Consider the following 15,186-nt stretch of genomic DNA (forward strand, 5'->3'; position numbering starts at 1 on the left):
TGAGCCACGGGATGCAAAGCAGCGGCTACTAGAGGCTGATCTTGGGGTCATCGCCTTTGGTTAGTGATTAGCAGCCTGTGGCCCATGGGCACCTTCTCCTTGGTTTCATGGCTACTGCCATGGGCCACCTTCTATGCCCTGGAAGAGGAGAGCCGGTCAGAGTCCGCCTGCATGTACAAGCTGGCTTAATGAGCCAACATGCCCATCCCTGTGGCTGTGGGGTAAAGATGTGTCCCCACTTCTCTGCAGAGGCAGAGATAAGAGTGATGTGGCCACGAGTTAAGGAATGCTTGCAACCATCAGGAAGTCTGGAAGAGGCAAGGAACAAAGCCCCTTAGAACCTGCAGAGTGAGTGTAGGCCTGCTGACACCCTGATTTGGACTCAGCGTCACTGATTTCAGACTTCTGGCTCCCAGAATTATAAGAGGGAAAAAGATGGGTGTTGGTTTAAGCTGCCAAGTTTGGGGTTACTTGTTACAGCAGCTGAATGAGACTAATACAGCGAGCATTTGTCAAAACCAGCCTATCAAGATGCCCCTTGTGGGGGAAATAGTGATCCCTGGTCAAAGAACTTTGAACCTTTTTTTTTTAAAATATATTTATATTGAAGTGTGGTCAGTTTACAATGTTCTGTCAATTTCTGGTGCACAGCACAATGCTTCAGTCATGTAGGAATGTACGTATATCCGTTTTCATATTCTTTTTAACCATAAGTTACTACAAGATATTGAGTGTAGTTCCCTGTGCTATACAGTGTAAACTTACTGTTTATCTGTTTTAGAACTTTGCACCTTGAACACATGAACATTCATGCATTCCTTCAACGCATTTTTACTGAGCACCTGTTGCACCTTGGGCCCTGTTCTAGGTGCTGGGCGTCTACAACACCGTCTCTGCTGACACTGCTTCGATTCTCCTGGGGAAAGCAAACAATAGAAAACAAATAACTGTGGGATACAGTATCAAGCTAATGAGGTTCTGTTTTCCTCTCACAGAGCAGAGGGTAACAGGATGTGCTGTTCTCAGTGGGGTCGATGGGAAGGGTCTCTGGCTGCTAACATTTGAGCAAAGACCCGAATACGAGGGGTCAAGCCAATGGATGTCTGAGGAGAGAATGTTCCAGGGGAGGGAAGAGTTAACTCGTGGGCCAAGGGGTGGATGTGCTCTTGGCCCCTCTGCTGGGTCTGGAATAGAGGGAGGGAGGGGGTTGCTGTTCAGGCCACCGCGAACATGGGTTTTCACTCTGAGGAAGGTAGGCATTCGCTGGACAGATGCGATTTGAGGCATGACATTTTTTAAAAGATTGAGATAAAATTAATAAAATTCATCTAACAAAAATTCAGCATTTGATTTTTAAAAAAATCTCCTGATTTTTTTTTAATGTTTATTTTTATTTATTTATTTTCTGGGGGCAGGGAAGTAATTAGGTTTGCTTATTTATTTATTTATTTTTAATGGAAGTACTGGGGATTGAACCCAGGACCCCGTGCACACTAGGCATGTACTCTGCCACTGAGCTCTACCCACCCCCTGAAAGTTGACCATTTTTAAACTATACAACTCACACCCACCTCCTTCCCTCTCCAGCTGCATTTTATTCTTAGTTTTTCTGACCGTGACTGCCAGAATTTTAAAGACTTCGCTGTTGTTTCATGATTTGTTTGCGTTAGCACTGTCTGTTGGTTCCCTGTTAAGAAAGATGAGGAGTGATTTGCACTCTGCCTACCCTCCTCCCCAGATGGGACAGTTTGCTGCTTACGTTTACTTATTCTGTTAGCCAGGCATTCACCAACACCTGGGTGGTAGGAACGGCAGCTGGAAACTGATGCCAGGGGTTGTTGTTTAAGGATCTGGTTCAAACCAAGGGTTAGAATGAACAGCCCTGTGAAACTCATGGTCTCTCAAGTCCTTTCCTTTCCCTTTCCCTTTCCCTTTCCTTTCCCTTTTCCTTTTCCTTTTCCTTTCCTTTCCCCTTTCCCTTTCCCTTTCCCTTTCCTTTCCTTTCCTTTTCTTTTCTTTTTTTTCTTTTCTTTTTTCTTTTCTTTGAACCCATGGGAGGAATTTCTTTTAGCATCAGGGCAGGGATGGTTGTGCTTCCCCTGGGCAGGTGGCTCATTTTATCTTCAGGACAGACACCAAGGGCTCCTTAGCCAAACACAGGTCCCTCTTTGCTCTGGCTGCAAAGCTCCATGCCAAATTTGGGGCCACCCTCTTGTGCTGGGAGATTGGACTGGAGAGGTCCCCGACCTCAGCCAGACCTCATCACATTTTTTCTGCTCCTATTTTGTCTTTCTCTAATTTGCACTTGGGGTCTGGATGAGGGAAGATGTGGTGTGGGGACTTTCATTAACTCTCTCATCTCCGCTCCATCCTCCCAGCCTCTCCCTGCTCTGAAGTCAGACCTTCTGAACTTGACCTCCCTCCTCTGGGTTTTGTGCCCATCCCACACTCTCCCCCACTTCCAGCATGGGAAGCAACCACTCAGAAATAGGACGCGTGGCCCCTTGCCCTGTGTCATTAAGGATGATTTATTTCTCTGTTAGAGATAATGGTCCATGTGAGGACTTACTGGAATCCTACATGCGGGGCTGATCCTTGTTAAAAGATGCCACGTGAAGCCTGCACTGGTTTAAGGAGAGTCGACCAGAGGCCAATGAGCTTCATGTCGGGATGCATGGGTCCCCTTTTCCTGAGCCCTCATCGCTTCAGCTCAGGGGCTCAGAGTACCGAACTGTTGGATGTTCTCCAGCAGCTGGCTGCCCAGGGTCTTGTACCACCCTCTCTATCTTCCTTCCAACCCAACCCACCTCCCTGGTACCCTAAACAGCCACAGTTCGCTGGCTGAGAAATTGATTCTCCCCCCACCTTTTGTTTTTTTATTAAAGCAGCACATGCTGTCCACCCCCCCACCCTTTTAATAGACTGAAATTGGACCTGGTTCACAGCAAGGTGAGATAGGTCCAAGCTGGTTGGAACCCCAGCAACCCTCCTGCTGAGCAGATAGGTCTGCTCTCAGCACAACTGATCAGAATTTCATTCTCTCCCCTCCTTCTGAATATATCCTCTAACAGGCTGGTGCATTTCTGTATTTCCAGGTCCTCTCTTTATAGAGGATTCCTGAGCTCGGCACTGGTGGCCTGGCTGCGTTCTGAGACCTAAAGGCTCCCTGAGTCAGGCCTCTTTACAATGATGAAGGCTTCCGAACTGTTTGAGGAAGCTGTTCAGAAAGGCCTTGTCATTCATTCATTCATTCGTTCATCCATCCATCCAGCATGGTTCAGTGAACCTTTATTGAATTTCTTCAGTGGGCAAGGCTTGTCTGCTGGGTGCTGTGGGCAGTGTAGACACCCAGTGTGGACACTTGGCCTTCTGCGTCCCAGCAGCCAACAAGCTCACTGCCAGGCCAGGAGAAGCATGTGCCAGGCACTACTTAAACCTTCTCTGACAAGTGCTATTGAAGTGGTGGTGGTGTTAGCGCCCCTCAAAAAACATCCTGGTCCGAGTCTTTATCAACAATCCCATCTTCCGGGAGAGGGCTGCCCACTGAGCAGAAATTGGGGTAGTTTGTGTGCACATCCCCCTTCCCCCCAGGGAGTCAGGGCCCAGCTCACTGGGACATCTGGGCGGGTGGGATGTCCCCTTAACTCTCGACTCTCCTCGTCTGGTAGATTTTCCTCTTTGGCTTTCCCCCATGCCCACCTGAACCTCTGAACTTTCCTGAAACTACGTGGGAACCACAGGTGTTCCCTTTCTTTAGAGGGAAACCGTAGCAGTATCTGCTGGTGCCCTATAGATAAATTTATTAAACCAATAGAATCATTTTAGTTACTTGGGAAACATTCAAGTTTTTCCAGGTTGGTCTGGGGGTGTCCTTGCAGCTTCTAGGCGTCCTCTTCCTGGAGAGGCCACTGACCTGGGCTCTCTTTGGAGTCTACGCCACGGCTCTTACTGCTCCCCCCACCTCCCCCGTCTCTCTTACGGCTCAGCTAGCCGTGGTGCATTCCCGGGAGCTAGTAGCTATGTAGAATCTTCTGAGATGCCTTTTCCTCCTCCCTGGGGATGTGTATGCCCGACCCCCAGCAGGATCTCATCATTTCTTCCCCATGCCACCCGTCAGGATTTATTAACAAGTTTTGGTCTGAAATTGGAATTCTCCACCTCCCCAGCAGTTCTTAATTGATTTCAACAGCTTGTGCAACCCAAGTTGATTGACTTTTCGTGTCATGTTTAATTCCCTACCCTCAGTTTTAGCTGAAACTCGGCTACCATCCCCTCTAGTTAGAGCACCCGGAACAAATTCAGGTTCCTTACAATGATTTGGCAACAGGGACTGAGCCAGGGATTGCAAATGCCCTGTCAAAGCAAAGGAGATATGATCTCTGCTCTTGGAGCCTCAGAGGGACACCCCGAACCCCACCCCCCTGTGTGTGCATTCTCAGCTGACTAGCTAATGACAGGACTGGGCTAATGTGATGCCAGAAACGTGAGTCCCTCACTGTCAGGTGTGGACAACAGTGAGCATGCTCCGTTGCCATGGGAACGTGGACATGCATTCATCTCAAAGCAGAAAGAATTCACTTCCCCTCCTCAGGGATGTGGATGTTTCCCACACTGTTCTCCGGGCACGTCTGTTCTTCCTGAAGCTGCAATGTCCTCCTCAGCCCCCCACCCCTTGCTGCACCCCCATCACCCCCCCCCAATCCATTGTCACCCTCTTCTGGGTGGGTGTCCTGGCCCAGTGTATGCGGTTGACCCGTCCCCACCCACCTTGCCCCCTTGCCACTTTGTAGGTGTGGCCAACATCCAGGCATGCCTCTGATGCCTAATTTGAAGTCCTGGTGACCTAATTGTAAAGTAGGAGGAGAAGACTGAATGTTTCTTGAGACAAGGCAGCGAGATGAGAGCTGGCCTGAGCGAGACAAAACAGAGTGAGGCTTTAGAGTTTGGCTCAAGTCCTGGCTCTGCCACTTATGAGCTCTGTGACCTTGGAAAAATACCTTCCTCCTCCTTTTTGTCCTCATAGGTAAAGTGGGGTAATCCCTACATGACCAGGCTGTGGGAAGGATGGAATTAAAGCATGGCGGAGCGCTTAACGTGTCACTCAGTACGGGATCATTTTCTCATGCTGTGTCGCAGCAGCCCAGCGGGACTGAGGTGTTGACACTGAGCTAGGTGGCGGCCACGCCCAGGGATGTTGTCAAGAATCCAGAACTCTGGGCTGTGAGCCCAGTCTACCTGGGGCCGGTTGGGTGATGTGTCACACGGGGTTCTTTGGTTGCAAACTTCAGTAACCGACTCTAGCTGATGTAAGCAAAGTGGAATTTATTGCAAAGATACTGGAAGCTCACAGAATGGGCAGGAGGCTGGGGAAACCTCCTAAAAGCACATAGAAGCCAAGGTGCTCAGCTGTGTGAGGCCAGGTGGTAGGACTAACAGGAGCGATCTAGCGGACCCAGTGTGGCCAGGTGTGCTTGGCGGTGATGGAGGAACCCCACCTGTCTCGTGAGGGATCAGCAGAGAGCATCTAGAGGCAGGCACACCTTCTCTCTGCGGAAAAGTAAGGAACCCCCGCCCGGGGACCCCTTCGTGTTTAAGAGATGCACAGAGAAAGTACCCACTGAGAGATGATTTCCTAAAAACAGAAATGGCGTGGTGTTGAAATAAGTGGTGAAGGACAGTGGGCACTTAAGCAGCAGTTGCTGCAATGGTTGTGGACAAATCTCACTTTGGGCTGCTTTTCTGAAAATGAGAGGCTTGAACTAGATGATCTCAAAGGACCCTTGGGTTTCTAACAGGGTTGTTCCAGTGATGAAAAAGATGGCTCTTCTGTGGCGAAGGGCCAGGAATTAGCGTCGGTAGCCTTCAGTTCTTCATTTTACCCCTGAAACCTCCTGCTCCACCATATATGTCGATAATGACCAATATTTTCTAGAATCCACTTAATTTTTTTTTTACTTTTGTATTTTATTTATTTATTTATTTATTTATTTATTTATTTATTTATTTATTTTTAACATTTTTCATTGAGTGATAGTCATTTTACATTGTGTCAAATTCTAGTGTAGAGTAGAATCCACTTAATTTTTAATAATAGTTGTCTACAAAAAAAATTATAACCAATGTATCTACTGTCCCTACTTGAAAAATCATCTATAATTTATATAATTTACCATAAAATATATAATTTACCATACATTTATCATAATTTACCATAATAAATAAATAAAATTTACCATAGCTATAATTTACTATAAAATAAAATTCACCCTATCCAAGTGTACAGGTCGGTGACTTGACAAATATATACACTTATGTAACTTCCATGCTAATGAAAGTCCAGGACATCTTTCCAGAAAGTTCTCTCTTGCCCATTTGCAGTCAGTTTCTCTCTTCTCCTCTCACTCATCTCCTGAGGTCACCTCTGATTTTCTGCCCTGTAGACTAGCTTTGCCTGTTCTAGGATTTCATAGAAACAGATCGTGGGGTGTGTACTCCTGAATCTGGCTTCTCTCACAGGGAATAATGTCTGAGATTTATCCATATCATTGCATCAGTTGTTCATTCCTTTTTATTGAGGAATAGAATTCCATCAGTTGAGCATACTAGGATTTGCTTATCCATTTGTCAGTTGACGGACATTTGCATCGTTTCTGGTGTTTAGCTGTTATGAATAATTCTGCGAACATTTGTATATAAGTCCTTCGGACATGTTTTCATTTCTGTGGCGTCAATACCTAGGAGTGAAATTGCTGGATGCTATGGGAAGAGTATGTTTAACTTTATAAGAAATGGCAAAACCATCTTCTCCACCTCACTCATCACTCACAGAGACCTATGCGCTTTCCGTTGTCCTAGCTTCTCACCAACATTTTCTTTTTCAGCCATTCTAGTGAGTATGAAGTGGTTTCTCATCGTGCTTTCAACTTGTATTTTCCTGAGGATTAACGATATTGAACATTTTTCATGTGCTCATCACCATCTCCGGATTTCTCAAGTATTAACACTTGCCAAGTGTCAAAAATAACACATCACTTGGCATTAAAAAAAAAAAATCCCTGCGTGTTGCTCCAATTCAATTCCCTTTTCTCTTTCTCTCCCCGGAGGTAACCCTTAGTCTGCGGTTGATGCATATTTTCCATGAGCACGTTTAAAATTTTTATTAGCACATATGCATCTAAAATAACATTTGCTAATGTCTCATGTGTTTTTAAACTTGTATGAGATGTATTTCCCTTTTGGGAACTGGGTTTTCCTCACACGTTGTTTTTGAAGTTTATCCATGTCGATATATGTAGACCTAGTTCATGTTAACGGCCCTCTGGTTTTCTAGAACATGCATGTCTCATAGTTTATCCCTGTGGGTGGACACTTTAGGTTACTGGGAACCATTGTACACCTCTCCTTGTGCACATGTGTGAGTGTTCCTCTAGGACAGATACCTCGAAGGGGAATGAATATCTGGGTCTGCAGTTTCTTTCTTTGCAATCCTTAAATATTTTAAAATTCCTTTTTATTGCCTTTCTGTGTTATGGAATCTTCAACACTATTGAAAAGAAGCAGTGGTGGAGAACAGCCTTGTCTTATTCCTGACTTTAAAGAAAAGCTTCCAGTGTTTTCCATTGAATGTGACGTTTATTGTAATTTTTAATAGAGTTTATCAGACTAAGAAAATTCCATTCCTAGTTTGTGAGGAGTTTTAACTGTCTGGTACTTTTTCTGTTTCTGGGTTATTCTGTTTTTTCCTTATAATCTTGTAATATGGTGAGTGTAACTAGTGAGTGTTCTAATGTTTTCATATCCTTTAATTCCCAGGATTGGCTAATGTGTATTTAGGATTTTTATACCTATGCCCTGTGAGGTTAGGAGACAGGCTTTTAATTCTTACATTGTTTATCTTCGACGGTTGGTACCTGAGTATTATAAAAGGAATTGATTGTTTTTCTGTCTCTTTCTGGGAGAGGCTAACTGTTGCCTTTTCCTTAAAGGTTTGAGAAAGCTTGTCAGTAAAACCACATAAACCCATTATCATTTTTTAAGGTAGATTTTAAGACCGCAGCATCTGATTTTGAAGGTTATAGATCTATTCAGGTTTTCTATTTCCTTTTGAGTTAGTTTGGAATTTTCAGTTTTTCTGAAAAACGATTAGTGGCAGGAGATAGTAAATAACCAGGCTGTCCCAAGACTCGTGGGAAAAAAAGCATCTTCCGCTGATAGCATCTTCAATCTGCGGACACCTAGGAGGTAGGTGGGAGGAGATCAAAGTTAGAGCATTGCAGGGTTTTGTGTTATTCAGAGGAAGGAAAGAGCTATCGATTAACTTGGTGCTTGAAGTCAAGTGTACATGTTAAAAATGTCAGTGTCACCACCTAAGTAAGTATCAACAGACTGTACAAATGCCAAGGTTGTGGGGTTGGAAGGAGACTAAAGAAAATACAATCAATCTCAAAAAATGCAAGACAAGGGGGAGCAGAAGAAGCAAAGAGAAAAGCCTGGCAAAGAGAAAGCATGTCATCATGATGCCCTGCAGGCAGCACCTCCTCCTCCTCGGCCTTTCTGGACCCCTTGGCTTTTCCCCTTAGCACTGCACACCTCCATCACTTTGCACTGTGACTGCCCGTCTGCCATCTTTCTCTCTTACAGGAGGGGACCTCTTCTGGGTCATTTATCTGCTGCTTCGCAGTGCCTGACATAGAGCATGTGCCCAGTAAGTGTTTGAATGAGTGGGGCAAACAAGTAAATAAGTAAGTGAACAGAGGGGCAAGTAAATCCAGAGGCATTACTCTGTCAGGTTCAATGGCTATGGGGAGTTGTTTTAATCAGCGATCGCCTGGGTGGATCTGTGAGTTGGGAACCGAGACAGCAGACGCGGCCTTGGATTTGACTGGGGAAAAGGGCAGGGTGAGATGCCTCAGCTGAAACCTATAAAGTCGTCAGCTGTCCGTGTGGCTTTTCTGCCCTCGATGGGTCCGCGGTAGTTCCCCGAGAGGCAGTAAAATAACCTGCGCAGCGAAGAAGAGCTTCTCAAACATTAACCTGAGCTCAGGTCACCTGGGGCGCTTGTTAGACGGCAGATGCTGATGCAGGAGGGGCGGGGGGTGGGGGGGCCTGGATGCTGCGTCTCCAGCATGCTCACTGTTGCTGGTATGTGGCCCATGCTTTATGGAGCAAGGGTTCATGCTGTCATCGCCACCGTGGCTTCTTCCCCCAGGGCCTCGGGGACAACGGAGTGACTCTTATCCTTGGAGAACAGACTCAAATGAAAACCATCCTGACTTCCAGGATTCTTACCAGTGACTGTGAAAGATCCCAGCACATGCTGGCCAGGGAAGGGTATCACTGCCCCAAACTGTGTTTCATGACCCGTGTGCTCGTCCCCAGCCCTGAACCCTGAATGTTCTCCAAGCTCCCTGCACCGTGACCACCCTCCTCCCCGTTTTCCTGTTTCTCAGGCTGAGCTACCTGGCTTGTTTGGACGCATTGCATCCTGAAACGCTCTCGTCTTTGTGATTCTCATGTCACTTGTCACTGTCCTCTGGCCCTGCCACACTTTATCTGTGCAGTCAGAATCCTGTTTCCTTGCTTCATTCCGGCGAGCCTTCGCCTTGCTGTCATTCGGGTCCCTAGGCGGGAGGACCTCCTCTTATGTCTCCGTTGTTGCTGCCTGCCCCCAGCAAGACACAGGCAGCTCACCCTGTACGCCCAGAATCATAACACAGACTGGAGACTGTGACATCCTCACCCTGGCTTTCTTCATTTTTCTTAGTCCCTTGTTTTCAGAGAAATGACACAAAACCAGGGGGCAGTGCCCTAAATCGCACGTAAATCCATAATGCACCAACCCTGGGGCCAGACAGACCAGAGGTCCACCCCCGAACCTCTGTCCCTGGCTCTCCCCATCACGTCTCCGAAACAGTGCTGGCAAGTGGTCCACTCTGTTCTTTCTCCCACATTTTTTATCAACTCCTGTGGGTCCTGGAGGCTTGTGGACAGAAGATCATTTGATCAGTAAGTGATGGGACCTGGGGTTTCTCTGGGTATGGTCTGGCTCCAGGGTTTTACAGAAAGCATCTCTGAAGCCAGAAGAACCTCTTACTCAGGAGGAGAGTGGAAACTTGAATGCCTTGGGGGCCGTCCTCATACCTTGGGCAGGGGCAGCCTCCCTGCGTACGGCTCCAAGTGCGTTCATGGACCCTGACAAGCTTCGTCCGTCGGTTTTTTCCAGGATGGGCAGAGGTGATGCATCCCTGAGAGGAGGCTCAGGGGCACCACACTGGCCTGCACAGCTGCTGGGGAATGGATGATGGTTAAATCAGGGGCCACTGGCAGGGTCTGCATGCTGGTTTGTGTCCTGGGGACCCAGCCTTTCCTAATTATTAACTTTGGCCGAGTAAGCTGTGGGCTAGGTCGTGTCTGGTACTGTCCCCAAGAGGCAAGTGGTGGCCATGGAGATGTCAGAGCAGCCCTTTCGGCCACCATTAGAATCACCTGCGAGCTTACAAGGCCCCCGCCTCTGGGTGTCTCCCCAAGGCATCCCATTTCACGGGCCAGGGGACTCCTGGGCATCGAGGCAGCTTTAAAACTCCCAGATGATTTTCACTGGCAGCCAGGCTGAAAACCACTGCATCAGGGGATGGCAGAGAAGATGGAGACGTTTATCTCCATGCTGTCAGGGCAACTTCAGCACGGCCTTTTCAGTTTTTCAGGAGATGATTGCCATCTTTATTTTTCAATGGGAAATTTCCTGGTTTTCATATGTAGGCCCCTGACGTACAGGCTAAGCCCACACCTCTCAGACAGACGCTGATGAGGCTGGGCTCCGCCCGTCCCCCATTCCCTGCACTTGTGGGTGAGTACGCCTGTGTCCTGTTCTTGTTCTTGGCCTCAGACTCAGAGTCCAGCTCCATAAAAATGTTTGCTGAGCCCAGACGCTGGGTAATTCCTGCTAGCCCTCAGCAACCCCATGGGGTATATGTTATTTTGATCCTGTGTCTCAGATGTGGGAAGTCACTTCGCCAATGGGATGGTGAATCCCAGACTTGAACCTGGGTCTCTTTGCTTCATAATCCCAAGCTCTCGGCCATCCTGCTGCCTTTCTGTGCGTGGCGTCCTTTGGTGCCCTCTGCCTGCGGATACCCCACAGATGAGCTTCTGAGGCGGACCCTCTGACTCTGATTGGCTCAGAGCCTATGGTCGGGCCCCATCAGAGGGTCATGTGTGGTGTTGGGGAAGTAGGAATCTGGAATGCAGAGTACCCTGTTTTATTTTATTTAAAATTAAAATATATATATATATATATATTTTCTCTGATCTGTTTTTTTTTTTAAGTTGGTGTTTATTTATTTTTAATGGACGTACTGGGGATTGAACCCTGGACCTCAGCATGCTAAGCACGTGCTCTACTGTTGAGCTATATCCACCCCCTCCACTGTCCCCTGTTTTAGAGAAATTGTACATTTCCAGCTTCTGTAAGCTCTTTCCCCTTCCTGTCCCCACCCCCACATCCCAGATTATGACTTGCCCCTCTCTCCCGGCCTCCTCTTGATTTTGGAAATGGGCCAGAAGGACAGCATCTTTGTTGGCATTTTGTCTCCCTGAGGTCAGGTCAGTAGCCAGGCCAGCTGAGTGGAGCCCATGGCAGCAGAAACGAGGAACGAGGGTGAACAGGGGGACAGGCCAGGAGTGGAAGCAGCAGCGGATCCACATGGGTGCCGATGGCACATGACCCCAGGGCACAAGCCAGACGGGGCAGGTTCATATAGCGCAGAAGGTAATCACGTAGCGTCTTCCAGAAGACTGGGCAAGGATGGGTCTCCGTGGTCTCTGGGCAAGGCTTTCAGTAGCACGGAATCACAAAAGGAGAAGGGTTTTCCCTTTGCAGTGCCCTCAGTGCTTCTGGTTCTGTTCAGGAGAGTTTCCGGCGGTGCTGGGTGAGGACCGGCCACGGCAGGTAGTGCTCCAGCCGGGACTCAGTAACTGCTTGGTTTTGCAGTCGCAGTTATTTTTGTGCTATTTCTGGCAAATGTTACTAGTTTTCCATTCAGAGAATACTATAAAATTTTGTGAGAAAGGCTTTTTTTTTTTTTAAGTGAAAAAGTAAGTCAACTAAAAATAGTAACTAAACAAGAGGAGAAGTGGTATGATGGGAGGCTGAAAATGATAATGTGGTTGGTAAAAGACACCTGGCTCCCCGGGGGAGCTGGGTGTAGGGGTCCAGGGTATCCAGCTCTAGGGTCAAACGGGACCCTATAATACGGGACCTTGGGCACATCATTTCATGCCTCTGAACCATAGTTGACGCCACTGTAAAATGGGAATATTGTATTAAATGAACTCATGTATGTCACGTGCTGGGCCCAGTGCCCGATGCAGTGATAGTAAGTGGTGGTCATTATTGTATGAAGTGTGCATCAACATGAAATCTTGCACCTGGAGGCCATCAGTGAGCACAGGCCAGCTGTGGACTAGCAAGCTTTGTGAGGGAGTGAGCTCTCCGTCAGCACAAATGTTTCATAGACTCATCGCCTGCCTAGGAGTTGGTGGCAGGAATCTGCCACTGAATGGGCCAGACAGCAGGGGACGTCCCTTCTAAGGAACATTCTGTAGCCTGTGTGCAGAAAGTTAACAGAGCTGGCCCAAGACCTCTCCCGTTACAAAACTTGCTTACAATGTTTGTCTTTGCCTGGCACCCGGGACCTTGAACTTAGGTAAGGGTCCCACCATTCCCTGAATGATAAGGGTGGCTCTTAGTGAAACTGTTCTTACACGTGTTGTGGTTTCTGTGAACACTTGCTTTCCAGGGAGACTGGGGTTTTGCTATACGTCATCGGGCAGAGGGTGCCTGTGTGACCAGCCCCCCACGGAGCCCCTGGGCTCTGAGTCTCTGCGAGCAGCCCTGGTAGGTGAACTTCCCACCACTGTCAGAGCTCATTGCTGGGGGAATTCAGTGCATCCTGTGTGTCATCTTGGGCACCACCTAAGGGTTCATCTTGGGTGTTGCCAGTGTTATAGAAACGCCTACACTTTGGGGAACCCAGTTTGTCTTAGAGCCAGGTCTGCAGACCACAACAGAAGCTCCACAGTTGGTTTCGATGGCGGTGTTTCCCTAGAGCTGTTTCCACCTCGCGTTGTGGCAGCACTCCCACGTGGCTAGGGTAGGGGGGGTGGCTTCCTGCTGTGATCAGGGGGGTGAGGGCACCTTCCCTGGTTGCCTGAGGCCTCTCGGGGTGGCTGCGGTGGACACCCACTCAGCTCCAGGTCCACCCAGACACCCTTGTGGGCTTGGCCAGCCTCTGTTCTCCGCCCCAGAGGCAAGACCCCACCTTTGCCCGGCTGGTGAGCACCTGCACCAGCAGCTCCAGGTCTCTCTAGCTGGCGGGCTTGCCCTTTCCTCTGGTGCCAGGGCCCCCTTGACAGCAGGTACAGGCCGGAAGCACCTACGTTGTAAGAAACAGTCCAGCTGGACGTGGCTTCCTGTCACACTCTCTTGTCTCCCCCTGTCCCTCTTGCTTCTAGTACTCATGGGGCCTTCCACCCTATCCTGCCCCAGCCCTCCTGGTCACTGGGGAAACTGGGGTGCATGTGGGGGTGTATTCTAATTATCTGCATCTTGCTCTGAGGTCAAGTTGCGTTTTACCCCCAAGCAAGCCCCTGACTCCAGCTCCTCCAAATGTCCCTGAGCAGGCCTCGTCCCGGGGGTGCCAGCCCTGCTTGGCTGTGCTCGGCACTCTGCTCCCTGTATGTCTTCTGCTCTAATGCTGTTTTACTTATGCTTCAGTTATTTTTTTACTTTATATATATATATATTTTTTTTTTAATTTTAATGGAAGTACTGGGGATTGAACCCAGGACCTCCTGCATGCTAAGCATGTGCTCTGCCGCTGAGCCATCCCCCACCCCCGCCCCAGTAACTTCTTTTCCAAGTGCCACTCGACCTGCCCAGCAGTTCCCCATGGTTCTGTGGCACCCAGCCAGGCAGACCTAGTGAGGCCTTGGAGCTGTGAACAGCAGCATGTCTCATCCACAGTCACACAACAGTCCGACCTGGCCAGATTTGGGGGGAGGCAGCTGATAGTGGTTCCCAAAGCTGTGTCCACATGCTAATCCCCAGAACCTGGGAATGGTATCCAGTTTGGATAAAGGGTCTTTGCAGATGTGATCAAGTTAAGGATTTTACAATGAGAGGATTATCCAGATGGTCCTAAATGCCATTGTCCTTTTAAGAGGGAGGCAGAGGGTGATTTTATTACATACAAAACAGGAGGAGGAGGATCAGGGAGGCAGTGGCTGGAGTGGTGTGGCCATAAGCCAAGGGAGGCTGGCAGCCACCAGGAGCTGGAAGGGGCAAGAAATGGATTCACCCCTAGAGCCTCCAGAGGGAATATGGCCCTGCCAAAACCTTGATTTCAGTTCAGTGGTACAGATTTTGGACTTCTGGCTTCCAGAGTGGAGAGACAACATACTTCTGTTGTTTTATGCTACCAAATCTGTGATAAGTTTTTACAGTGGCCATAGGAAAGTAATACAGAGGGTATCTGGCAATGCAGGTATCTTTGGGAGAAGCCCTTACCACAAATGCAGGCTGATGAAAAGGGCTGACTCTCTAAATACTCTCTACTTTATGATCTTTAAGCTTTGTTGCCCTGGCCTGTGCCAAGGGACTATTAGGCATAACTCTATTGCATGTTACAAAAATGCCCCTCAGACTGGCTTCAGACAGAAAAATTTGTAGGTTGGTATAACTGAAACATTTCCAGGTGTCAGCTTCAGGCATGGTTTGATCAAGGGGTTCACACAGTGTCAGCAGTCTGATGTCTCTCTTTGCCCCCCACCCTGTCCCTTCTGTTTCTCACCAGTCACTTTTCTTCTCTGTGGCCTCCATTCTCAGGGAAGTTTTCCCTGTAGGGTGTCAAGGTGACCATCCGCAGCTTCAGGCTCACCTTCTATCATAGTACTGCTTCCTCTCCCCAGTAATTCCAACCAAAGTCCAGGGATTGAGCCTCTGGGTCACCTGCTCATCCCAGAACTAGCCACTGTGGTCAAGGGGATAGACTCCTTGGAGAAGTGGGGGCCACCTGTCCCCACAAACTGTGATGAATGAGAGTCGGGGAAAAGCACATCCCCAGAGGAAAACCAGGGGTGCTCTTACCAGAAGCACGGCTGTGGGACAGTCACACAGAGCTGAGAACT

At 48.3% G+C, this 15,186-nt stretch overlaps 1 protein-coding gene across 5 annotated transcripts in view; it reads left to right on the forward strand.

Annotated features, from left to right (window-relative positions):
* Positions 1–15,186, forward strand: part of GAS7 (growth arrest specific 7) — a 184,419-nt gene that overhangs the window by 67,323 nt on the left and 101,910 nt on the right. Inside the window, exon 1 of one of the 5 annotated variants that reach the window (XM_074342191.1) lies at positions 8,680–8,704. The exons of the other annotated variants lie outside the window; for them this stretch is intronic. Coding sequence (XP_074198292.1) covers positions 8,696–8,704 — 9 coding nt within the window. The 5' untranslated portion in view covers positions 8,680–8,695. Of the gene's footprint in view, positions 1–8,679; positions 8,705–15,186 lie in introns of those variants that run through there. 5 annotated transcript variants of the gene reach the window in all.

This window comes from Camelus bactrianus, chromosome 16 (genome assembly GCF_048773025.1).
Source record: "Camelus bactrianus isolate YW-2024 breed Bactrian camel chromosome 16, ASM4877302v1, whole genome shotgun sequence".
In the NCBI taxonomy this organism is placed as follows: domain Eukaryota; kingdom Metazoa; phylum Chordata; class Mammalia; order Artiodactyla; family Camelidae; genus Camelus; species Camelus bactrianus.